A 26,144-nucleotide genomic window follows, 5' to 3' on the forward strand; every position below is an offset into this window, starting at 1 on the left:
ATTTCCTTTCTTGGGAATTATACTCATGATTATTGTATAAGCTAGACTATTTCTTTATTATCAAATAATCTATTTATTTTCACTCTAAGTTTGTTTTATTGGCTTTTTGATGTAGGGTCTTACTCTAGCCCAGGCTGACCTGGAATTCAGTATGTAGTCTCAAGCTGGCCTTGAACTCATAGTGATTGATCCTCTTACCTCAGCCCCCCAAGTGCTGAGATTAAAAGCATGCACTACAACACCTGGTTCTAAATTTATTTTTAAAGGTCAGTAGGAAAAGCATATTTTGTAAAGTATGTTAAGGATTTCATAGAACAGAATAAAATTATATGACCAAATTATATGGAGAATACACTTTTCTTGAAACTTTTGAAAAATAACTTTTCTATTACCAATCATTATACAAACATCCCCCAATAATACTAAAAGGTTACAGCTGCATAGAGAATAATTTTCTATTTTTTAAGAAGGCAAAGCACCTACCAGCACTTTTTATGTATATCTGCCCTGTGTGAAATACGGGATTTAAGGAAACTAACATAAGCCAGCTGATGCTGTTTCGATCCTAGCATTTCATGGATCCTGGCTTGGGGGAAATGTTTTATCTTTGTGATTGGCAAAACTTTACTGGAGGTAGATCAGATTTTTATACTGGAGTTGAAGACTGTGAGTAAATGTTCTTTGAGTGGTTACTACAAAGTTAACACAGGCAGTAGGAATCACCATCCTTGCACTAGAATTTGTGGTCACACTGTTTTTTAAAGGTATGCATTACCAACCACAGCACCCTGTACTTATAAGGAAGTAAAATTTTGAAAGTTACCAGGACCAATTGTTATGTCCTAACACTGCTGTTATGTTTGTGATGTCATCAACATTGGGGCAGGAGTTATTCTGTGTTTTCTAGTTTAAAATTTCCTCATCTTCTTGGTTTTAAATAGCAAGTTTATCATGGTATCAGATATTAAGTAGTGAAGTACTGGCTTGAGTATGTGTATGAGGGGAGAGAGAGAGAGAATTTTAATTTATAAGTCCTAGATATAAGTGTCAGAAGTTTGTTGGAGAAACAACCAATTTGTAATTGAAACAAGGTTAGTCAAGAAACACCAGCCCCAACACATATGTACCTTTGCAGACTGAGGCAATCAGCAGTCAATTTACAGTCATCTCAATCTCTACTGAAACAAAATCACATCCAACATGCCACCTGACACCATTTCTTTCTCTCTCTCTCTCCTTTGCTCCTTGCGATGTGGCATTCATCTCTCCTTGTGCCTCCGTTCTGAAGAGATAACAGTATAGGAACAACTCTGCCACTGAAATCCTGTTCTCTGATCGATTTGGCACCTGCAAAGAGAAACAACCAGTGACAGGCAGCGGCAGCATCAGTATTAATCTTCCATGATGAAATCTTTACAGGTCAAGAACAAGCACAGCTTTTCTCTCCCTCTTCACAGTGGACCATGCAACTAGTTGAAATGGAAGATAATGGATTGTCTACAAGCCTTTTGAACAGTGGAGAATGTAGGGTGTTGGTTTTAGGTATATTGACCCCAAATGTTCCTGAATTCCTTTGATACCCCTTTTGGCCTTTCGTTTTAGAATACCATTGCCAGCTAACTTCTCAAACCCTTAACATGACCACCAAAAGCAATTTGTATTAGTGACATTTCTTGTCACTTTAGATTTGAGTAAAAATGAGTACTATAATAGTAGAGACTTTAATCTTTAAATCTACTTGTCATAACCAAAGAAATCTTTAAAACATTCTCTCACTTAAAGCCAACCACATGGTGGTGTATTATATTTTTGTAGAGCATAACACAAGATATGACCTGAGTAATAGTAATTTTCAGTAGAACTTTGGTGGAAATGCATTATACTTTAAAAAGTTACACTTAAGCCTGTGAAGAATGTTACCAGGTTCCTGACTTCTTGGTGTGTATGAACAAGAAATGTGCTAAGAAGAGTGTTAGAATTCTTCACTCAACCTTGTTCCTCCCATTGCCTCTTCTATGAGAACAAGTACTTTGTGGAAGATGACTGACTGCTAAGAGTAGATTGGCAATTCTCAGTTGCTTATATTCCATCTCCCCCTTGCCTAGAAACCTGTGAACATTCTTGACTCTGATATTCATTTCCATAACTGGAAGTAGAGGATGGTCAGTTACCAAAATGAAAATTTAGAAGTAAACTTTTATTTCCCTAGTGTTAATATTAATTTACTTGTTTAAGCATTGGGATTTAAAACATTTTGTAAATCTGAACAACTCATGTTCCTCTTACTTAGAGTTATTTAATTGAGGTTTGTGGGTGGTGCGGTAGCATATGCCTGTGATTCCAGTGCTGGGGAGGCAGGGAAATGGATCCCTGGAGTTCAGTGGCTACCCAGTCTAGCCTACTTGATAAACACCAGACCCTGGCTCAAAAACAAGATTGTCTTCTGGCCTACATACAGGCACGCACACATTTAAAACAGCAGATCTGTGTCATTTATATACACATGCATACTGAGTGTAGAAATCTAAGCCCTCCCTGTTGAGTGAAAAGTTAAATGTTTTTATAATGTAAAAGACTATATAATCCACCATCATCTTGGAAAAAGACTTAAAGGAAATGGAAAGCTGGAAGGACTATGACATTGTATATCAAGGCCTTGTACCTATGTGCTAGACTCGATGTTAGCACCTTGATGAGTGTTCATGGGATTTTGCCCTATAATGCACCAGTATAAAAGAGGAATTCTAATATCTTAAAACTGCCAGTCATTAGAATTCATGCATTTGGCTGGGTATGGTGGCAAATGCCTTTAATCTGAGCACTTGGAAGGCAGAGGTAGGAGGATCACTGTGAGTTTCTAGCCAGCCTGGGACTACAGAGTACCAATTCTGAGCTAAAGTGAGACCCTACCATTAAAAGAAAATAATAATTGTGCATTTCTTTGCTGCTGTTCAGATAGGGGCTTTCTTACTTAACTAAATGGAGAAATTCACAGAGAAGCAAACTGTCTTGATTTAGTGGTCATTCCAGTCAAGGGCTTTAGTGTGTGTTCTTGTGCATTTGAAGAGAAGTAGACTTCCACTGCCTCTACCCCTCTATCTCCTTGTAGAAAGAAATGATGTATAGAGAAAAGAAAACATATTAACAGTAAAGAATCTAAAGTGTCTAAGCTAGTTAAGTGCACTTGAGGAAGACATGATATGACAGATTGGAGAGAACTTGTGTGTAGTTAGAAAAGAAAACATCCAAGAATTCAGAGCTCCTGTTTCTTCCTCCTACTCTTCCCAAAATACACAGTCAAGTTCAAGCAAGAATAAGATTATGGGGACAGTCATAATTGGGTTAAACTCAGACCTGCTTTATGTAGTTGTGTTCAGGTGGTGGTTGGTTCGTACCCTGCAATGTCTGTCTATAGGACTTGGGGAAACATGCTGTGCTGTCGAATGGGGGCAGAGCCTGTTGCAGCCTGTGTTTTGGAACATCTTGCTGTGCAGCCCAGACTGGTCTTCAACTCCCAATCTTCCTGCCTCAGCTCCTGGGCACACTGCTGGGAGTTTAGGTGTGCAACACCAGGCCCAGTCGCTGTGAATCTTTAATGGTGCTTTTTTTTTTTTTAAATCTTTTACATTTCTTTTATAATTTTGGTGGTAAACTTTTCATCTTTTACATTTCTAGTGATAAACTTTTAGAATGATTTTTGCTGTTGTAGCTTTTTGCAATCTCGTTCTGAACTAGTTTAAAGCAAGCAGTATTGTTATGGTGCTGTCGAACAGACTGTACCAAGTTCTACATGCTTTTTGTTTGCTTCTTCCATATTCAGAATGGACCACACCATCCAGTATTATTTCCTTTTACCAACACAAGTAGATCCCAGGCAGGCTGAAGGATGTTATATCAAAGTACTGCATGGGCTGTGGCATAGCACAGCGGTAAAGCACTTGCTGGTCAGAGGCCTTGAATTCAGCCCCCAGGATAGCAGACAATAAGCTAAACAAAATGCTTCCCAATCTATCTTTTCTTGGCCATGTAAAAAAGGTTGTTCTTAGAAATTGAGGGCTTGGGCCGGGAAAACATACGTGTGCTATTGTCAGGATGTGCTAAACAACTTTTAGGCAACTGTGTTTAACCTGGTAGTCTACATAGGAAGATACATTACAACCTTTTAAGTTTTATGGCTTGAATGCCTACATATTCCACTTTGCTTTTAATTATTTAATTTCTTTAGTGAACAGTTGCTGCTATGTGAATGCTCAGCAACCTCCAAACTTACTTAGCAGTTTTAACCTTAAACTGTATAGTTTCTGTATCATTACAACTTAGTTTTGGCCTAGAGGTTTGAATAAATGGGATATTACGTTGCCAGAAGAGTCTTTAATTATTTAAACATTCTTATTTCTATGCTAAAGATCTCATGCAAGATAAACTCTTCTGGTACACTTGCTTTGGGCCTTATTTCCCATATAAATTTTTAAAAATTGACAATGTTGGAAGGTGGTTTTGTTTTGCTTTGTTTTTCCAAGATAGTCTCCGTCTAGTCCAGGCTGACCTGGAATTCACTACGTAGTCTCAGGCCTTGAACTCACTGCAATCCTCCTACTTCTGCCTCCTGAGTGCTGGGATTAAAGGTGTGCACCACCATGCCCAGGTAGGAAGGTGGTATTTTGTAGGTTATTGAAATAATGAGGCAGTATTGATGTATTATAGACTAGTTACTTTATATATTTATTAGAGTAGCAGCATCTTTTAATGTGGTGTGTTACAGTATGTACTATTATCTATCATCTAACATCATATCTTGCAGTTAAACAGAGAAGAACTATGTATGTCCTTTAATTTCTACTTGATCACCAAACTTTTCTTTAATGTCATCTGTTTTAATTGATGTTCCTTCCCAGAGATGTCTTTTTGATTCTTTAAGATTCTCTCTGCTTTAATTAGCTGCTTAGCTAGTGGATGAATCCATGGATGAAACCTCATATTCTTGCTGAAAGCAGTTTAGCTGGTTGGATTTGGCCTGGTTTTGTCATGAGTTTGAGGATACCATTCTGTGGCAATTGGTTGTGAGCCCAGGTCATCTTCACTTCTAAACCCAATCGAAAAGATTAATTCTGAGGATTCTCCCAAAGTTAATGCCAGTCTCAAGCAAAGAGAGTGTAGACCACAGGGCAGACCTTTGGAAATACTGCGGCTGAAGATAAATTGGTTGTTGAGACTACTGTTTTTTTTTTAAGTGTACATGTCTCTTTTGTTTTTTTAAATTTTTGTTTATTTTTATTTATTTGAGAGTGACAGAGAGAGAAAGAGGCAGATACAGAGAGAGAATGGGCACGCCAGAGCCTCCAGCCACTGCAAACGAACTCCAGGGGTGTGCACTCCCTTGTGCATCTGGCTAACGTGGGTCCTTAGGCTTCATAGGCAAGCGCTTAGCCGCTAAGCCATCCTACAGCCCTCTTTCTTTTCTTTTTTCTTTTCTTTAAATATTTTATTTGTTTATTTGAGAGAAAGACTCAGAGAGAGAGAGAAAGTGTGAGCGAGTATAAGTGTGTCAGGGCCTCCTGGGGAATCAATCCAAGGTTCTTTGACTTTGCAGGCATGCACCTTAACCACTAAATCACCTCTCCAGCCCCATGCCTCTTTCTTTTAGGAGAGATTATTGGGCAGTATTTCCCTAGCATTTACTTTAAAAGATGTGTATACGTCTGCTTAGGCTGCCAAAATACCTGACTGGTAGCTTATACAACAGAGATCCATTTTATACTTTTGAAGTCTAAAAGGCCAAGATCAAGGTATGCAGGATTTAGTTTCTTATGAAGATGATCTTTCTGGCTTACAGATGACCTTTTCTCTGCTCCTGGGAAAGGTATAGTGTGTGTGGAGATGGATCTCACCTCAAATAACCACTAGTCCCATCATATGACCCCACCCGCTGTTCTGTAATCCAAACTACCTCCACAAAGGCTCAAATAACATCATATTAAAGGATTAGGACTTCAGTATATTAATTTAGGAGAAACATGCATATCTAGTTCATAACAATAATTTCTTTCCCTCGGTAGTCTTTGGGGAAAATTACCTAGTTGTAGATTTGTCTTTCTTCCAGAAGTGTGTCATTTTGTTTTAAGATCTTAGACACTGTGAGTTGCTAGATTACAAGATGGGAAATGTAAAAATATTTTCACTCTTTCCTTAATAACTACTTGGATGATGTGATACTGGTTACTACCATCATATATCTGAAGGTTCATAAAACATGTAATTATGTTCAGCGATCAAGCTGAGTCTTTTAATTATGTATTTCTGACTCAGTAAAATTTAACTCCTGGAAATTTATTGTTGAAATAGTATGCCTATGGCACAGTTTCAAAAAAAAAAAAAAGTATTTCAGTTGATATTTAAGTTTTATCAGCCTACCAATTCTTAGTAATATGAAGAAGAAGAAAAAATTTCTCCACCATGCTCCTGGACATATCTGTATGGCCAGCTGTTTATTCTACCCCACAGACAAAATTACAAGCTATGGTTTCAGTAGCTTATTGTTCTAGAGCCTTAAAATTTCTAGCTCAGGGTGACCTAGACTTCACTCTATAATCCCAGGGTGGACTTGAACTCATGGTGATCCTCCTACCTCTGCCTCCCAAGTGCTGGGATTAAAGGCATGCGCCACCATGCCCAGCTTAAAATTTTCTGTTCTTAAGAGGGTCTGGAACATCCATTTTCCTTTTCTATCTGCTTACAAAAAGTAAAATAAGATGCCTTCCTAAAAAATAAAAAATAAATTTCCTGTTCTTATCATAAATTTTTGTTGCAAATCTCCAATGATGTCATGTCATCTTACTTTTTTCCTTTATTAAGATTAAAAAAATGGGGGCTGGAGAGAAGGTTCAGCATTTGGAGTTGCTTGCCTGATGACCTGGGTTCAATTCCCCAGTACCCACGTGTTGCATTCAGGTTCGCATTGCTGGTAGAAATCACCCAACCAAGAGAAGCTTGTGGGAAAAAGAGGTTTATTTTGGCTTACAGGCTTGAGGGGGAAGCTCCACGATGGCAGGGGAAAACGATGGCATGAGCAGAGGGTGGACATCACCCCCTGGCCCACATAAAGGTGGACAACAGGAACAAGAGAGTGTGCCAAACACTAGCATGGGGAAACTGGCTATAACACCCATAAGCCCACCCCCAACAATACACTTCCTCCAGGAGGTGTTAATTCCCAAATCTCCTTCAGCTAGGACCTAGCATTCAGAACACCTAAGTGTACAGGGACACCTGAATCAAACCATCACATCCCACCCTTGGCACCCATATGTTGTAAAATGCAATGCATTCATCCAACTTTAAAAGTCCACATAGCTTTTTTAAAAATCAATTCCAATGATGTTCATATATCCCCATAGTCCAAGGTCCTTTAACTGAGCCATAATACCCCCCCCCAAAAAAAAAAAGCCCAAATCCCATAATGGCACAGAATAAACATTCACACTGCAAAAGATGGCATTGGGCATAGCAAAGAAATATTCAACCAATACAAAATTTAAAACAACCAGGGCAAACATCAAACTATAGCTTCAAGTCTAACAACTCTAGTCAATGACAAGTCTCCAAGTCCAGTAATTCTAACCAGCCACGAGTCTCTGGCATCCTACTTCCGCCCCTTCAGCTAGGCTACTCACAGTCCTGGAAAACTTCACAGGGGCGGCAGCTTTCCTTGACAGCCATCTTGAGGTCCCCGCATCTCCACTACCAAAGTAATCTGTGTTTATTTACTCACATTCAAAATGGAAATGCTCATATATTAAAAAGTATTTTTATTTGTGTGCGTGTGTGCGTGCGTGCACATGCACGCTAAGATCTCTTACCACTTGCTGCAATCAGCAAATGTTTTCACTACTTTTTTTTCAAAAAAGATTTATATTTATTTATTTACTTATTTTTTGGTTTTTTGAGGTAGGGTCTCACTCTAGCTCAGGATGATCTGGAATTCACTATGTAGTCTCAGGGTGGCCTTGAACTCTCAAATCCTGCTACCTCTTCTTCCCGAATGCTGGGATTAAAGGTGTGTGCCACCATGCCTGGCTACTATATTTATTTGAGGCAGAGAGAATGGGGGAGAGAGAGAGAGAATGGGTATACCAGGACTTCTAGCTACTGCAAACTCCAGATGCATGCACCACTATGTGCACCTGGCTTATGTGGGACCTGCAGAATCAAACCTGGGTCCTGAGGCTTTTCAGGCATGCGCCTTAACTGCTAAGCCAGCTCTCCAGCTCTGCACTACTTTTTGCATCCATCTTTATGTTTTTGTTGGAAAATTGATCCCAGACTATAGGCTTTCCAAGCAAGTACTTTTAACTGCTAAGCCCCAGTCCAAAAATACTTTTGTTTACTTTTTAATCTTTTTCATTTGATGGGGGGTGAGGTTGGGGGGATGGAGGCAGAGAGAGGAAAAAATGGGTGTGCCAGGGCCTTCAGCTGCTGCAAATGAACTCCAGATGCATGCGACCCCTTGTGTGCATGTGTGACATTGTGCACTTGCATCACTGCGTCTGGTTTACGTGGGACCTGGGTTCTTAGGCTTCGCAGGCAAGTGCCTTAACTGCTAAGCCATCTCTCCAGTCCATGTGTTTGCTTTTTTGAGGCAGAGCCCAGGGTGATGTGGAACTCTCTGTAGTCCCAGGCTGGCCTCAAATGCACAGAGATCCTCCTACCTCTGTCTTCCAATTGCTGGGATTAAAGGCATGGGGCACCATGCCCAGTGAAAAAAACTTTTAAAAAAAATTAATCATTTTTAAAAATTACCAGCAAAATTTGGCATATTTGTATCCATTCTTAATATTCGAGTTTACAAAAGTCTGGGTGAGAGAGACATATAGACACTAAAGAAGAAGGGAAAGGGAACAAGAGGTTATAATTGCTTGTTAGTTTGATGTCTTATTTAACATTTTCTTAAAAGTTAGGTATTTTAAAATATTTTTTTAAATTTTTATTTATTTATTTGAGAGTTATTTATTTGAGAGCGACAGACACAGAAAGACAGGTAGAGGGAGAGAGAGAGAATGGGCACACCAGGGCTTCCAACCTCTGCAAACGAACTCCAGATGCGTGCACCCCCTTGTGCATCTGGCTAACGTGGGACCTGGGGAACTGAGCCTCGAACCGGGTTCCTTAGGCTTCACAGGCAAGCGCTTAACCGCTAAGCCATCTCTCCAGCCCAAAAGTTAGGTATTTTATACTGTGGTTTTTCTTCAGACTGAATAAATCTTTCGCCTTTTACTAAAAGAAAAAAGTTAGGTATTTTAACACATGAAAATACATTTATCAATACTTTTATGTTAAATGCATTTTAAAGTATATTTCTTTAGGACTTTTATGTCTGCTCTGATAACTGAGGATCTACCATAATAGTCCACAGACTTTCTTACTCTGTCTTTTTAGGATTACAATGGGTTTTATTCAAAGATTGTATGTGAGTGTATTTGTATTCTAAATATTATAAGGTCTAGAAGTATTCATTGGGTCTGGCTACTTTCTTCCTCTTTTAACTGTTATAAAATATATTCAGTTGTTTTGTCCTAGTAAAAATTTTTCCTATTAAATTAAAATTCATATGTACCAGAAATGAAAATTTCAGCTCATTTTGTATTATAAGCCTGCTTCATACTACCAAGCAGTCACTTTTAGTATAGACATTATAAAAATAGATTGCATATAGTAGAGGAAGACCTGACATCACATTAGGCACAGATTTTTCTGTGGTGCATGCTTCCTTCAAATAGGCTTTTGTTCCTGTCTGTGTCTTTCAAGCATTGAAAAGAGCACTTTGGTCTTTCAACTCAGTGGTACTTACAAAATGCACTTTTTCATCACTGTAAAAAAAATTGATGCATGGATAAAAATACCCTTCTTTAATCACAGATAAATTGAGCTTGTTATAGTCCCCTCTCTTTATTTTTAGGAAGAGGCAGAAATCCAGGCAGAACTTGAACGTTTGGAAAGAGTCAGAAATCTTCATATACGGGAACTCAAAAGAATCAACAATGAAGATAATTCGCAGTAAGTCATTGTTGTATGTCACAGTTGTGTGTGGTGAGAGCCTTACCCTCCTCCTGGAGCGCATAGGCAGTTTCCTTGTCAGGCATCTTCTCATACTTGGTAAGAGCAAACAACTTGGAAGATGTTATCTGGTCCTCCTTCCCTTTCCTAACATAGACACACTGCCTCTACCTGACATACTCCTCCTGTAAATATCTGAGGAACTTGACTTTTATTTCACTCCAGATGTCAGCAGAGACTACTATAAAATGTTGATCACTTATGACTCTGAATATAAAGGTGTATTTTTCCAAGAGAAGTGAATTCTGAAGAAGTAGATAAATGATTTCATGTCAAACAGTAATTGTTAGGTCTTTAGGAGAGTGCTGTTTTCATTGAATCTAAATTATTCATCTACTAAAGTTAAGCTTTATAAGCACTGACTGAAGTCTTAAGGCAAAAAGTGATGTTCATGCAGAAAGACTGGTAGACAAAAAAAAATGAAATTTGAAGTTAACAGTGGAGTTAACAGGAAAAAAAAAAAAGCCAAATGCTGGGTGTCATGGCACACGCCTTTAATCCCAGCACTTTGGAGGCAGAGATGGGAGGATAGCTTGAGTGAATTCCAGGCCAGCCTAGGACTACAGGTGTGAGGCTCTACTTTGAAAACAGACAGATAAATAAAAATAGCTTAGACAGAATAAGAGAATAGAACATTAATGTGTGCTGGGCTTTTTTTTTGTATGACTTTTAATATGCTTAGTTTTTTTCCCTCTGCCCTTAAGGTTCAAAGATCATCCAACGTTAAATGAAAGATATTTATTACTTCATTTGCTTGGACGAGGTGGCTTTAGTGAAGTATATAAGGTAATGCATTCTTCATGCTAATGTAGAAAAAGTAAAGAATATGGAGTATGTGTTTAAGAAGTACTTGTCTTTTGTTTAGTGATTTTAGACTTTTTTTTTGTCCTTACACATTACCAAGAAAAGCACTTACTGTAGCTTATGTTGTCTTATCTTCAAAGTCCAAGCACTGTACTTGTACGTGGACGGTCCCCATTCAGTCCTTTCAACCTCTGTAAATAAGACTGAGGGTCTAAGGAGATGCTAATACTCATTGGCACAAAGCCACTTAGTTAGTTTGTCCAGCTCCAAAGAGAATTTTCTTAGTATGCCATTCCTCTACTATGCTTGATTTCTGCTTTCATAATTCTCTAACAGACCCAGTCATTTTACTATTTTCTATGTTTATTTTTAGGGTTAGTTGATGTGATTAAGGGAACCGAGGGTCTTCTTTCTAACAAATATGTAAGCTTTTTAAAGTTAAATGTTTAAATATTTACTTATTTATTTGTAAGGAGAAACAGATAAAAGATTGACAAACAGAATGAGAACTGGTGTGCCAGTGCAAATGAACTCCAGACACATGTATTTACATGGGTACTGGGGAATTTGAACCTGGGTCCTTAGGCTTTGTAGGCAAACCCCTTAACCACAAAGCCATTTCTCCAGCCCCTAAAGTGTTTTTCTTAAGGGGCATATATATTTTTTAATTATTTGTTTATTTGTAACCAGAGAGAGGCACAGAGAAGAGAGGCAGATAGAGAGAGGATGGGCATATCAGGGCCTCTAGCCACTGCAAACGAACTCCAGATGCATGTGCCCCTTGTGCGTCTGGCTTATGTGGGTCCTGAGGAATCAGACCTGTATCCTTTGGCTTCACAGGCACACACACACCTTAACTGCCTAAGGGGCAGATTTGTATATAAGTTACATTGGAGCTAAAATGTTAAAGCTTTAATGTCATTCAGGGTTTTCAAGTCATTCAGTATTTTTTACAAAAACAGATAATGATCACGTAAAACACCACAAAGTCCTGATGATTCTATTCTTTCAATTTAAGAACTCGGCAGGTACTCTGAGCAAAGTGCAAATACCTTTTCTTAAGACAACTGGGAAAATTTGAAACAGATTGTGTGTTGGACAAGATGAGGGAAATTATTAACTGACGTAGTTAGGTACAGTGATTTTGGTACATGGCTAGTTTTTAAAAGCCTTGTTATTTTCTAGACAACTGCAGAAGAATTTATACATCAATTGATATATTATCTGGGATTTACTTATAGGGAGGAATAACTTTAATGTGCTGGGGGTGATGCTCAGTGGTAGTGCACTTGCTTTGTATGAGGCGTTGATTCTCAGGACTTCCCCCAGACTCAAAGGAAAAAAATAAATAAAACATGGTTAGTAGTAAATAGATGAAATAAAAATGTAAAAATCCTATTTTTTTTTAAATATTTTTTGTTCATTTTTTATTTATTTATTTGAGAGTGACAGACACAGGGAGAAAGACGGATAGAGGGAGAGAGAGAGGATGGGCGCGCCAGGGCTTCCAGCCTCTGCAAACGAACTCCAGACGCATGCGCCCCCTTGTGCATCTGGCTAACGTGGGACCTGGGGAACCGAGCCTCGAACCGGGGTCCTTAGGCTTCACAGGCAAGCGCTTAACCGCTAAGCCATCTCTCCAGCCCAAAATCCTATTTTTTAACGAGATGGTGTGGTGAGTTGATAAGGGTTCATTATACTTCTTTACTTTTGCATATATTGTATAGTCTCCTAATAAAAGGTTTTTTCCAGTAGTTGAAAAATTATTAGAAATTTACTAGTTTTCACACACACGAATACACACACACACACACAAAACAAAACCCAAAACCAGAAAACAGAAAACTCTTTAGCTATATGATTGGTCTGTGACCTAACTCCTCTTTTCTTGGCATCCCAGGCTTTTGACCTATATGAACAAAGATACGCTGCTGTGAAGATCCACCAGCTTAATAAAAGTTGGAGAGACGAGAAGAAAGAAAATTACCACAAGTAAGTACAAGTAATTTATGGCTGTTATAAACTGAACATTTTTACATTTTTAGTGGTCATGAAGAATGAATACACTCTTTCCTTGTAGACATGCCTGCAGAGAGTACAGAATACACAAAGAACTGGATCACCCCAGAATAGTTAAACTCTACGATTACTTTTCCTTGGATACAGATACGTAAGTGAACATCAAGATTTAACTTTTAAAAGATTTGTTTTTGCTTTCCTATCCTATGATGATATAAATGTTTGCCATTTCTCTTTTGTGACTCTCAATTACTAGATAATGATTATATATATTTTTTCTTTCCCACTATAGGTTTTGTACAGTGTTAGAATACTGTGAAGGCAATGACTTGGATTTCTATCTGAAGCAACACAAACTAATGACAGAGAAAGAAGCTAGGTCTATTGTGATGCAGATTGTAAATGCCCTAAGATATCTCAATGAGATCAAACCTCCTATTATCCATTATGATCTAAAGCCAGGTAATTCATGACATGTGTCATGTAGTTCTTAACCTCCAAATAGTATGTATTTCCTTACCAAAAGTTAATTTCAATGATAAACATAATCTTTTCATTTAAAAATCTTACATTTTGTTCTAGGAAATATTCTTCTGGTAGATGGGACAGCATGTGGAGAAATCAAAATCACTGATTTTGGCCTGTCCAAGATCATGGATGATGATAGCTATGGTGTAGACGGCATGGACCTAACTTCCCAGGGGGCAGGCACTTACTGGTAATTGTATTATTAAACACACAAAACTACCTAGCTTAATCCCCAGTGCTTTTTTTGAGAATTTTAGTTTTATTTTATTTTTCTTACCAAGGTAAATATTTTATTTTCATTTATTTATTTGAGAGACAGCGAGGAAGAGGCTGACGAGAAAAAGAGAGAATGAACATGCCAGACTCTAGCCACTGCAAATGAACTCCAGGTGTATGCACCACCATGTGCATCTAGCTTACATGGGTCCTGGGGAATTGAACATGGGTCCTTAGGCTTCACAGGCAAGTGCCTTAACTGCTAAGCCATCTCTCCACCCCATTAGTTTTATTTTCAGATAGTCTTTGAGATTGTTGTGGTGAAGGTATTGCTGTCACACTTCTGAGTTGAGAGGGCCAATCCTGTGGCTCATATTTTCTCTTATTCTTAACTTTATTAATTTAGGTAGTAGGATCATTGTGAGTTCAAGGCCACACTGAGACTACTTAGTGAATTCCAGGTCAGCCTGGGCTAGAGTGAGACCCTGCCTCAAAAAAACAAAACAAAACAAAAAAGTCATAATGACTGAAATTGTTACAAAATTTAAGTGATACACCCATGATGACCATTCGACAGAATTAACATGAACAAGACAGGAACTGCCTTTAAATCAACCGCCTCAGTTGGTACTTAAATATAACAGAAAAATCTACACTAATGAGTAAACCTCAACCCTAAACCTCAGATTCCCTAGTAGTTAAAAGCTTGACACAGAGAGGAACATATCTAACTTAATTAAGCACTTTAAAGCCAGTTTGTTTGTTTGTTTGTTTTACAAAGTAGGGTCTCACTCTAGCCCAGGCTGGCCTGGAATTCACTATGTAGTCTCAAGGTAGCCTTGAACTCATGGTAATCCTCCTACCTCTCTGCCTCCTGAGTGCTGGGATTAAAGGTGTGCATTGTTATTTTGAACAAATTGACCCCAGTAAGCTGAAGTTTTAGCCTTTGACATCTTGAGGCTTTACAATCTTGCTACTCTGTATTTTCCTCTTTCATTATTGTTCTAAATCAGGTCAATAAAGAGAAACCATGCCACAGACTTAATGCTTTTTTGCCTTGAAATTTCCTCCCCCAAACATATTAGTCCTATTACTTTTAAGTTCAAGTTCATTGAAATTCTCAGGACTTGTGGCAAAATGCAGGTAGTTTCTTTGTTTGAATATCACATAAAATGGCCAAGTCCCAATAAAGTCCTTTTCCCCTGCAGAACCTTGTGAATCACGCCTCCACATTCCATAGTTGTCTCAGCTTTCTGGTATTTCAGACTTTCACCAGAATGGCACATTAAGCTCTGAGTACAGCATTGTAAGACTTCGCTAGTTCATAGTTCAAATCCATTAATGTTTCTCCCAGAGACCAATTCCAAAAGACTAAGAACTATATCATAAAGTTTATCATAGCAATGGCAGTCTTCTTAGTATCATTTTTTCTGTATAACTTATTTTCTCATTGGTGAGACAATATATCCAACAAGAAGCAGCTTAGGGAAGGAGTTTATTCCAGAGGGTAGAGTCCATAATGGCTGGGAAGGCAAGGCAGGAACAGAAAGCAAGGTTTCAAAGTCACATCATTAGGGAGGAAGTAGGAAAGAGAGAGGGAGAAGGAAAGAGAGAAAGAGAGGGGGGAGAAGTAGGAGGGAGGGGAGAGAGAGAACAGCTAGCTGGGCTGAACTATGAATGTTAAGGCCTGCCCCCAGTGACACTTCCTCCAGCAAGGCTGTATCTTCTGTAGCTTCCACAACTTTCCTGAGCAGTGCCACCAACTGGGGATTAAGTATTCAAACACATGAGTCTGTGGAGGCATTTTCCATTCCAACCATACCTAGTCAGTTTAAAAAGATGAAGACATTCTTCCTCTGTTGGATGTTCTCATTATGTACCTCCCTCACTGTGCCACTCAGGTGTGGCCAGCAGGAGGAAATTTCCCCTTGTAGGTAGGCATGAGCCTGGGAAGCTTGTTTTTAGGGGCTGTGCAAGAAAAGATGCAGTCACAATATTTTTATGTTGGGATATGAAATATATTTCTCATAGAAACAATGTTCCAAAAATATGAAATATTTTAACTGTACATTTGGAAACTGGGATGATCTTATAAGGCTTTCAGAATGTACATATATATAAAGCACTTTTATAAAGCACTTTTCATGTGTTTGTCAATGTCCTTATGAAAAAAAATCAATGTATCTCCTTTCTGTGGTATCAAATATAGTCATTTACTTAACCACTGGTGGACATATTTTCCTAATGTCTTTGTCACCTATTTTTTGCTTCCTGGCTTACATACCCTGTTGCCTGGAGCAATAGCATGCATAGTACTCAAGAGCTGTGCTTGTTCCAACCACATACAGACACCTAAGCACTTCTGTTGCGACAGTACATCTAGCTTCTATTTGTCTTGAAGAATAGGAAAGGGTTTCCATCACAAATGAGTCACTAGTCATGTTTAGTAGTTCTACTTTAAGAAAGTTTTATGTGTTCAGGATCTGCCCACAGCTTGCTGTGAATCTGTGGTTTTAACATAGTATAAAACTGAATTTTTAAGTGAATTTCCATTTAGCTACATTGTTATTTTTACTATTTTTGTTTACCTGAATTTATGATTAGTGAGATGCTTGCCTTTGAGTGGTCTTTTTTGCTTATAGCCTGACATGAAAAATGTGTTTTACCCTTCTTATATCAAAAGTGTGAATTTATAAATAGTATGTATAAATTTTACAAAATAGAATTTGGGTAGTTGGTATGTTTCACATACTGGTAGTGCTAGAAATTGCTCAGTGAGTAAGAGCTCCTTGCAGTGCTCACAGACTAGTATGATAAGATAATTGTCATCACAGAGATACCTTGCCACCCTCCCCTAACATGGGGAGGAAGCCAGGCCTGGCCTGGAGGAAAGCCAGGAAACCTTGTGGTGCTGGGTCTTGACAAAGAAAAGAGAAAAATGTAATATGCGTGGTAGGATGCAGATGTCAGTGTGAGGATGGGAAAAATGGATAAAAGTGATTGCAGGTGTTTATGTTGCTGCTGGATTAGTGTAGAGGTAAAAGAGCTTCAGATGGACTAAATTGGAATCATGTGATCTGATTGATATTTTAGAAAAAGACCTGCATACAGTTTAAACAGTGGCAGGGTTTCTTCTGTGATTAGAAAATTATTCTGTTTATAACATTCCAGCTTCTAGCAATAATATTTTGTTTCTGTAGATAAATACTACAAAATTGTGTGCTTTGGCTTTAAAATAAAAGTTCAATCGATGATTATTGCAGTCAGCTTTGTGTTGCTGATAAGAAAACAACCAATTAAGAGCAGCTTGTGGAAGGAAAGGATTTATTTTGGCTTACAGATTTAAGGGGAAGCTTCATGATGGCAGGGAGAAATGATGGCATGAGCAGAGGGTGGATATCACCTCCTAGCAAACATCAGGTGGACAATAGCAGCAGCAGAGTATGCCAAACACTGGCAAGGGGGAGCCAGCTCTAATGCCCGTAAGCCTGTCTCCTCCAGGAGGCTCCAATTCACAAATTGCCACCAGCTGGGGACCTAGCATTCAGAACACATGAGTTTATGAGGAACACCTGAATCAAACCACCACAATGGTCTTCATTGATGAAAACTGAAGGTTGATATATAAATGAGTATGTAGGATTTATAATGTCTTTGGAGGTTTTAACCTAAATATTGTTTTCTTAAATTTTTATTAGCATTTTCCATGATTATAAAAAAATATCCCATGGTAATTCCCTCCCCCCCCCACACTTTCCCCTTTGAAATTCCATTCTCCATCATATTACCTCCCCCTCACAATCATTGCACTTACATATATACAATATCAACCTATTAAGTACCCTCCTCCCTTCCTTTCTCTTCCCTTTATGTCTCCTTTTTAACTTACTGGCCTCTGCTACTAAGTATTTTCATTCTCACGCAGCTAAATATTGTTAATAATATCTTTTTATTTATTTTTTCCTTCCTTCCCAAACTATAGGTATTTGCCTCCTGAGTGTTTTGTAGTTGGAAAAGAGCCACCAAAGATTTCCAACAAGGTTGATGTGTGGTCAGTTGGAGTCATCTTCTTTCAGTGTCTCTACGGCAGAAAAGTAAGTTACATTACACCAGCTTCAGCTGTGTAGATATACTTTAACTTCATTTTTTTCTTTTAAATATAAAATTTCCCTAACTTGAAATCAACTTAGATTCTTCCAAGGAAAGCCAAGCCTCTCAATTTCTTTCTTGGGTCAAAATTATTTTAATATGACACCAGTTTACTTAGTCTCTCCCTCCCCATCCTCCTTCCTCTCTTTCCTTCCTCTTCCCCTTTGTAGCAACCACCTGTTTACAGTATAGACATGTTCTATTAGGAACACTGGAGTCAGACTTTTAAAAACACTAGCCTTCATTCTTTCCACTTTCTCTTAGCACCAACCCCCATCTCACCCTCCTCCACAAAAATTTGACCTGGGCATAGTTTCCTTCTTTACCTCTTTAGAAATAGCATCAAGCTTAGTCCTTCCCCTTCCCCCTACCTCTTTTTTTTTTTTTTTTACTTTTTTTTTTATTAGCATTTTCCAAGATTATAAAAAATATCCCATGTTAATTCCCTCCCCCTCCACACACTTTCTCCTGTGAAATTCCATTCTCCATATTACCTCCCCATAACAATCATTGTACTTACATATTCAATATTGAAATCAGAAGCAGGTCGCCATACATATTGCCTGGTTTACATCCCCTCCCACATGCATCGGTATGGGAAGAGAGAGAAAGGGTCTTGTCTGGAAGTTTGCTGCATATAAGGACCAGATCCGGGTTTCCTGCTTACTGATCCAGAGCTGTTTTATCTTAGCTTCCTTTTTTTTTTTTTTTTTTTTTTTAAGGTAGGGTTTCATTCTGGAATTAACTCTGTCATCTCAGGGTGGCCTTGAACTCATGGCAATCCTCCTACTTCTGCCTCCCAAGTGCTGGGATTAAAGGCGTGCACCACCACACCCGGCTTTAGCTTCTTTTTCTTTTATAAAATTTATTTATTTGCCAGCAGAGAGATGTAGACAGAGAAAGAGAGAGAGAATGAATGAATACCCCAGGGCCTCTAGCCACTGCAAACGAACTGTATATGGATGCATCTTTTTGTGCATCTGGCTTTACATGGGTGCTGGGGAATTGAACCCAGGTCATTAGGCTTTGCAGGCAGGTGCCTTAACCACTGAGAAAACTCTCCAGCTCTATCCTAAGCTGCTTAAAAAATTGTATTGGGTTGGAGAGGTGGCTTAGCAGTTAAGATGTTTGCCTGCAAAGCTCAAGGACACAGGTTTGATACTCCAGGTCCCACATAAGCCAGATGCACATGGTGGCACATGCATATGGAGTTCGTTTGCAGTGGTTAGAGGCCCTGGTGAGCCCATTCGCACTCTCTCTGTCTCTCTAATAAATATAAAAAATCTGGAAAAAAATTATAAATATTTATTTATTTTATTATTATTACTGACAACTTCCATATCTTAGCCTCTTAATTTCAATGGCACCAGTTTCTTCTCCATCTTACAGGGTTTCATCTTCTTGAGGAATTGATTGATTGAATGGGCTTTCTTAGCCTGCTATCAAGTGTAACCTCATTTCCGTGAAACCATGGACCTCTTTGCAGATAACTGAAGACAAGAAGTTAGAATACAAATCATTCAGTTTGGGGATCTTAGTGGTGATGATATTACTTAAAAAAAAACAACTTTGTGATAAATTTCTCAACATTTTGTTTTTTTATTTTCTTAAAGCCATTTGGTCACAATCAATCTCAACAAGACATTCTTCAAGAAAATACAATATTAAAAGCCACAGAAGTCCAGTTCCCTGTAAAACCAGTTGTAAGCAGTGAAGCCAAGGTAATAAACTCATCTGAATTTGAGTGTTGTGAAGCAGCTCGCAGCTGTGCCTTTGTTGTGTAAGTGCGTTTGGTAACTGCATCAGCGGCATGCCCGTGGAGGCCGCTGGGCTCTGGGGAAGGTGCTGCTTCAGCCGGTGCTGTGCTCATGTCACCTTGAAGTCCTGAGTGTGCTTGCTTATTTGTGCCCATTGGCTTGCTTCGGTAATCAGGGAAACCCCACCAGATGGGGCACTTCCTTGTTATCTTTAGGTCTTATTCGATCCCCATATATAAATGTTGACATATTTAAGTGTATATGAAAGAATGAAGGTACCAATAGCTACTGTTTCCTTAGTACTTTTGTATGTGTTAGCTTCTCCCCCTCCCTCTCCCCCCAGGCAGGGTCTAGCTGTAGCCCAGGCTGACCTGGGATTCATGATGTAGTTTAAGGGTGGCCTCAAACTCACAGCAATCCTCCTACCTCTGGCAGCTAAGTGCTGGGATTAAAGGCGTGCATTACCACAGCTGGCTCTCCAGTATTTTTGTTTTTAATATTTTTTAAAAACCAGGTGTGGTGTCTTGTTCACCTCACACTTTTAATCCAGCTCTTGGGAGGCAGAGGTAGGAGGACTGCTAAGAGATCAAGGCCACCCTGGGATTACATTGTAAATTACAGACTTAAAAAAAAAAGGGGGATTCTGGGGCTGCCCAGCCATGGCTCCGGCTCCGGGCTGGTGGGCGCGCAGCCTGTGGCGGGCCTGCAACGCGCTGATGGCCGCCTTCTTCGCGCTGGCCGCGGTGGTGCAGGTCAACGATCCAGACGCAGAGCTGTGGGTGGTGGTGTACATGATCCCTGCAGGCCTGGCCCTGCTTGTTGGATGTAACCCTCTTGTCACAGGGAGCTCTCTGGCTTGGTGATTATCATGGCATGGATGACATTGTGCCACAGTTCAGCAAAGAATCCAACTGGCGGAAGAATTCAACTGGCAATGGCTGTCATCCTCACTCTTTTCCCACTTACTTTATGGATTTATGTACACATAAACCAGGAGATGCAGTCCTCCTGGCCAACTCACTGCAAGACAGTAATTTAAAAGGATTCAAGAATTGTTTTCTAAATTAGCACTTTCAATTTTTTATAAATATTATAGTTAATAGAATAGTTTCTCAATTTATTTCAGGAGATGAGCTAATGCTAGAGATGATTTGAGGGTTTTGAGAACTTTCAAGGCTGCCTGCAATACTGTTGAAGACTGGCTCAATAAGAGGTGGGGCCTGACATTCTCTGGCTGCCTATTTGAAAGGGTGTTGTGCCAGTGTAGCAGAAAAAAGACACTAGAACAAACATCAAGAAATAGGAGTTCTGATTCAGCTTTCCCACTATGCATGTGACATAGGCAAATATAGAAACTTCCTGGTAGATTGTTTCTTTTGTCTCCTACTTACTTGTTGCTACAATCAAACTAGGTAATATGAAGTCACTCTGAAAATGTAAAGTGCTTGAAGATTACCAAGGGCTGCATGAGATTAAAATAAAATGGAAGTAGAGTTTGGATGACACTAAATAGGGGTAGGTTCAAGGACTATGCCCCCAAACTAATCCCATTATATTAAACTGGTACAGTGGCATGCATTAAATGAGGACTTGAGATAACAATAATAGACATGTCTTGGAAAGAAAGGGAAGATGAGAAGGAAAATGGAATTTGGGACCAATCAGGAAGGAATAGGGATTATTAATTCTCACTATTCTAAATAAGGGCAAAAGCTATGCTCCTATTTTTTTTTAATGTATGTCCAAAATAACCTTGAGCAGAAGAACATTTTAGGACTACAGTAATCCAGTATGGTGACCGCTAACCACATGTTGCTACTGAGCACTTGAAATGTGGGTACCAAAATAAATTTTGCATCTTATTTTTATTCATGGATTGATATTTACTTGTCAGAAAACATATAATGTGCTTGGAACAACTTGATGTATGAACATTTTCAATTCCAGATTCTGATATCTATAGATCAAATATTTTCAACAAAAATTTAGTGCCTAAATGGATGTGATACACATGTAAAATGAATACTATATTTAAAAAGACATATTTTTGTACTAATTTCATATTGGAAATATTAAGATATTGGGTTAAAGAAAAGTTTATCTGTTTTTATTGAAAAAAAAGGGGGGGGGCTGGAGAGATGGCTTAGTGGTTGAGCACTTGCCTGTGAAGCCTAAGGACCCCGGTTCAAGGCTCAACTCCCCAGGACCCACGTTAGCCAGATGCACAAGGGGGCGCACGTGTCTGGAGTTCGTTTGCAGTGGCTGGAAGCCCTGGCGCACCCACTCTTCTCGCTCTGCCTCTTTCTCTGTCACTCTCAAATAAATAAAAATTTAAAAAAAAAAAGATTCTAAGGGTTCAGCCAGATATATGATATTCTAGTCATGGTAAAAATAGATGTGTTTTTAGAGAATTTTAGAGAAAATTTTTCTTGTAGTGAATTTCAGAGTTAAGGTAGGAAATAGTTACTTACTTTTACTGTGATTGAACATTTAATGGTGTGTATCCTAGTTGCATTTTTTCCACACACACTTTTAATTCATGAATTTATATTGCAGCTTTATTTTAAGACAAGCTAATGTCATTTCTTGTGTCAGCAGTAAGAAAGGGAAACAATTTTAACTTACCCTTGAAAGTTTTATCTCTTGCTAAGAGATAAATAAATTTCACAGATATTGAACACAAAAAGCTAGGCAAGGGAGAATATACTCTATGGTGTCATTTACATTAATTTTGGAACAAGCAAAAATCAGCTAGTATTAGAAGTTGTGGTATAAGCTGGGTGTGGTGGCGCACGCCTTTAATCCCAGCACTCAGGAGGCAGAGGTAGGAGGATCGCCATGAGTTCGAGGCCACCCTGAGACTCCATAGTGAATTCCAGGTCAGCCTGGGCTAGAGTGAGACCCTATCTTGAAAAACCAAAAAAAGAAAAGAAAAAAAAGTGATATAAAAAAATAAATAAATAAAAGTGATATAGAGGTTACCCTTGGTTCAGCTAGGGACTGAACCTGTGCCTGGAAGGGGGGAGTCAGGGAGCTGGGGAGTTCCAGTAATGTTCTTTTTCTTGTTTGCCAGTTTCATAGATGTGTTTACTGTGTGCTGTTCTGGACAACATGGGATGTATGCACTTTATTTATTTTTTGGTTTTTTGAGGTAGGGTCTTACTCTAGCGCAGGCTGACCTGGAATTCACTCTGTATTCTCAGGGTGGCCTTGAACTCATGGTGATCCTCCTACCTCTTCCTCCTGAGTGCTGGGATTAAAGGTGTGTGCCACCATGCCCGGCTCTTTTCAAATATATTTAATTAATTTATTTATTTGAGAAGAGAGAAATAGGCAGATAGGGTGTGCCAGGGCCTGTAGCTACTGCAAACAAATTCCAGATGCATGCACACCTTGTGCATTTGGCTTTATGTGGGTACTAGGAATAGAACCTGCGTCCTTTGGCTTTGCAGGCAAGTGCCTTAACTGCTAAACCATCTCTCCAGCCCTGAATGTATGTACTTTTCTAAAATATATTTCCATGAAGATTTTTTTTGTTGCATGGTATTCTCAAGGAATAGGAAGGGAAAAAAAAGATAGAGATTATATTCCTTTTAGCTTTCTCCAGACTGTATTGATGCACAGTTAGCCTAGGAAACAGCAGCTCTAGTGGGAATCCCACATCAGTGTTAACTTCACCTGGACACTCATGCTTAGTAGGACAAAAATAATAAATAGCTTCTTCACATTTGGTCATACTAAACTAGGATGAAGGTAAGATTATTGTTTAATAGAAGAAAAATAGTAACAAAAGAAATTCTGAGGATTTCATTAGCTGGTATCAAAGCTTAACGTGGCACTAGAGGTTGAGAATGGAGAGTTGAAATTGAAATGAGCTTCTAATAAAATGAAATACATTTATAGTCTGAAATGTGTCCACTTATAACTTAAGTGAATTGTTATTTACAAGATTAAAAGGTCCTTGTCATTGCCAGCTTCCTTTCTTTTTTTTAAGGCCTTTATAAGACGCTGTTTGGCATACCGAAAAGAAGATCGGTTTGATGTGCACCAACTGGCAAATGACCCATACCTTCTGCCACACATGAGAAGATCGAACTCTTCAGGAAACCTGCACATGGCTGGGCTGACAGCATCCCCTGCCCCTCCGTCTTCAAGCATAATAACTTACTGACTTCCTCCAGGACTGGCATGATGTCTCTGAATGGCTTCCAGATGCATACTTGAATTGGAGAGCATTTGAGTGTCATTTTCCTTTTTTACACAGGACACGGTTTAAGAGCTTTTCGTGAACTGAAGTTCTTTGTCGTGTCAGTTGTGTGAGAGTGGATCATGGACAGTGAACAGGCAATATATGCTTCTCACTCACTGTGAGCAGGGAAGGATAGAGCCTGTGCACAGAAACAGGAATACCATGTTAAGATAGAAGATGGGGGGTGTTTTGTTTATTTAGGGGAACACTGTAAATAACGTTTATAATACTTAAATATATTTGATTGTTACTAGAGAGTTCTAATATGAAGGGTAGTTTTTCATTATTTAAAACATACGGAAAAATATGAGACATATTTCTAACACAAGAACTACAGTGCCTGGATACACCTTTAGCATTCGGCATAGTCTGCTAAAACCAAAGTCAGAACTGAACGACAGTGACCGTGGTGTTTTATAACAGAATGTGAGAGAACCTTTGGACAAAGTTAGACTTTGTCATTTGCCTATTCTGGCTTTCACCAAGTTGTACCTCGAAATCACATGTCCGTTTTATTTTTTCACTGGTTATATTAAAGGGGGAGCTGTTATTCCTAGATACTGCACACCTTTGACAGAAAGAGCTGCTTATTTTGAGTCAGTTGGAAATTCACTAAATTATAATATCTCCAGTGCTTTCAACATGTTAGGGTTGTTAACAGATATTTTTCCTTTGTTACCAGGCCTTCTTCATTAAAACAAGAGACAGTATATAACCAAAACCAGACCAATTCTATGCAGGATAATGATAAATTCCCTTCTAGCTCTATTGTAAATTGTTGTACAGATGTCATATTTCAATTACTAAGTTTCAGCAGCTTATTCTTGTACAAATGTTTAAAAATATGGCTTTTCTAATTGGATATTGTATTTTTTTTAAGTCTTCTTGAAGGCGCTTTAATTGCTGCTAAATGATGTTGCTTCTTGACTAAAAAAAATCGAATGACCTCTTTGAAGGTGCAAGTTGACTGTAGCTGATATAGAGATATTAAAGGCAGGCATTCATTAACAATCAAGGCATGTAAAAATGATCCATGTTGGGCATATTGAGTTCTTTAAATCTTGGGTTCTAGGGCTGTGGAGCACATAGATACTAGATTTAATAAATTGTTCATGGGTATCCTACATTTCTAGAAGGTTTTATCAAGGTGGGATGATGATCCCAGACAAGTTTCTTGTGTTTGTACAGATTTGTTAAAATGTGAACATTTTCTAACTGCCCTGTATGGTAGAAACCAACATTTTTCAGGATGCTGTATTTCATTCCTGTAAGGATTTTTTTTTCTTTATTGTCACATTCTTAATGCTGAGACTTACATGTGAGTTGTCTATGTGGCAGAAAACAGAGGCTTTGCCTATCAGATTCCCCTTAATATTGTACAGTTAAGCTGTGGCTCTTATTTCTGATGTTGAAAGCCATTTTGTTTTTTCATTGTACATAGACACATTGTCTCTTTAAGATGCTGCTGGAATTAATAGAGAATGTAGCCAAAACAGTAATAAAAGATGACAGTTAAAATGTAAAGACTATGAAAATTACAAAGAGAATTCTCAATATTTAGGATATTGACTAACCTAGCCCCTATACTTAAGAATCAGTTGAATAAATTCCTTAAGGATGCTCCAAGACAAGTATAAAGCGTTGGAAATTGTTAAAGTTAATAACCATTGTCAAGGCCTATCCGGGGTGAGTAAAGCTTAGCACTGTCAGGAGGAGTTTGAGGACAGTAACTGTCTGTCCCAAAGGGTGAAGTAGAAATCCATTCAGAACACGGACATGGTCATGAAATGTTCGCAATGGTTGAGGCCTTTTAAGTGTACCTGTAAGTTTACATTCTGAATTAAAAGAAAATGCCACTTCTGTTTAAAATTTTCGTGAGGTATAATGTGGATGTGTAAGTCATAACTTGGGGCTGAGTAAGTAGCATAGACCTAGGTCACTGATCAACCATCTTATTTTCAAACAAAAGAGTAACTGCTAGTGTCATAATGTTATACAAGAGGCTGAGGCAGAAGGATTATAAGTTTGAGGCCAGCCTGGACTACCTGTAAGACTGTCTGAAAAGAAGTCTGAAAAGAAGGAAAATAAGTCATAAAATGGAAATGCTTCCTCTACCCAAGTTTACGTAATCATTTCAGAGTCAAGAATGTATAGGAGATGGATCCACTTATCCATGTCTTCTAAAGTTTTTCTAAACAAATGCTATGGATTTGTAAAGATAATATGTTAGAAGCCAGGCGTGGTGGTGCACGCCTTTAATCCCAGCACTCGGGAGGTAGAGGTAGGAGGATTGCCATGAGTTCAAGGCCACC

At 38.7% G+C, this 26,144-nt stretch overlaps 1 protein-coding gene and 1 pseudogene across 2 annotated transcripts in view; both read left to right on the forward strand.

Moving 5' to 3' along the window:
- The window catches only part of Tlk1 (tousled like kinase 1), a 180,307-nt gene extending 154,951 nt beyond the window's left edge, over positions 1 to 25,356 (forward strand). For both annotated transcript variants that reach the window (XM_004660356.2, XM_045146895.1), the window contains exons 13-21: positions 9,953 to 10,050; positions 10,815 to 10,896; positions 12,815 to 12,906; positions 12,995 to 13,084; positions 13,226 to 13,395; positions 13,516 to 13,651; positions 17,660 to 17,771; positions 19,440 to 19,547; positions 23,578 to 25,356. In XM_004660356.2, coding sequence (XP_004660413.1) covers positions 9,953 to 10,050; positions 10,815 to 10,896; positions 12,815 to 12,906; positions 12,995 to 13,084; positions 13,226 to 13,395; positions 13,516 to 13,651; positions 17,660 to 17,771; positions 19,440 to 19,547; positions 23,578 to 23,754 — 1,065 coding nt within the window. In that variant the 3' untranslated portion in view covers positions 23,755 to 25,356. The remainder of the gene's footprint in view (positions 1 to 9,952; positions 10,051 to 10,814; positions 10,897 to 12,814; positions 12,907 to 12,994; positions 13,085 to 13,225; positions 13,396 to 13,515; positions 13,652 to 17,659; positions 17,772 to 19,439; positions 19,548 to 23,577) is intronic.
- Positions 20,243 to 20,622, forward strand: LOC105944133 (annotated as a pseudogene).
- Positions 25,357 to 26,144: the final 788 nt, after the last annotated feature.

This window comes from Jaculus jaculus, chromosome 4, assembly GCF_020740685.1.
Source record: "Jaculus jaculus isolate mJacJac1 chromosome 4, mJacJac1.mat.Y.cur, whole genome shotgun sequence".
Classification (NCBI taxonomy): domain Eukaryota; kingdom Metazoa; phylum Chordata; class Mammalia; order Rodentia; family Dipodidae; genus Jaculus; species Jaculus jaculus.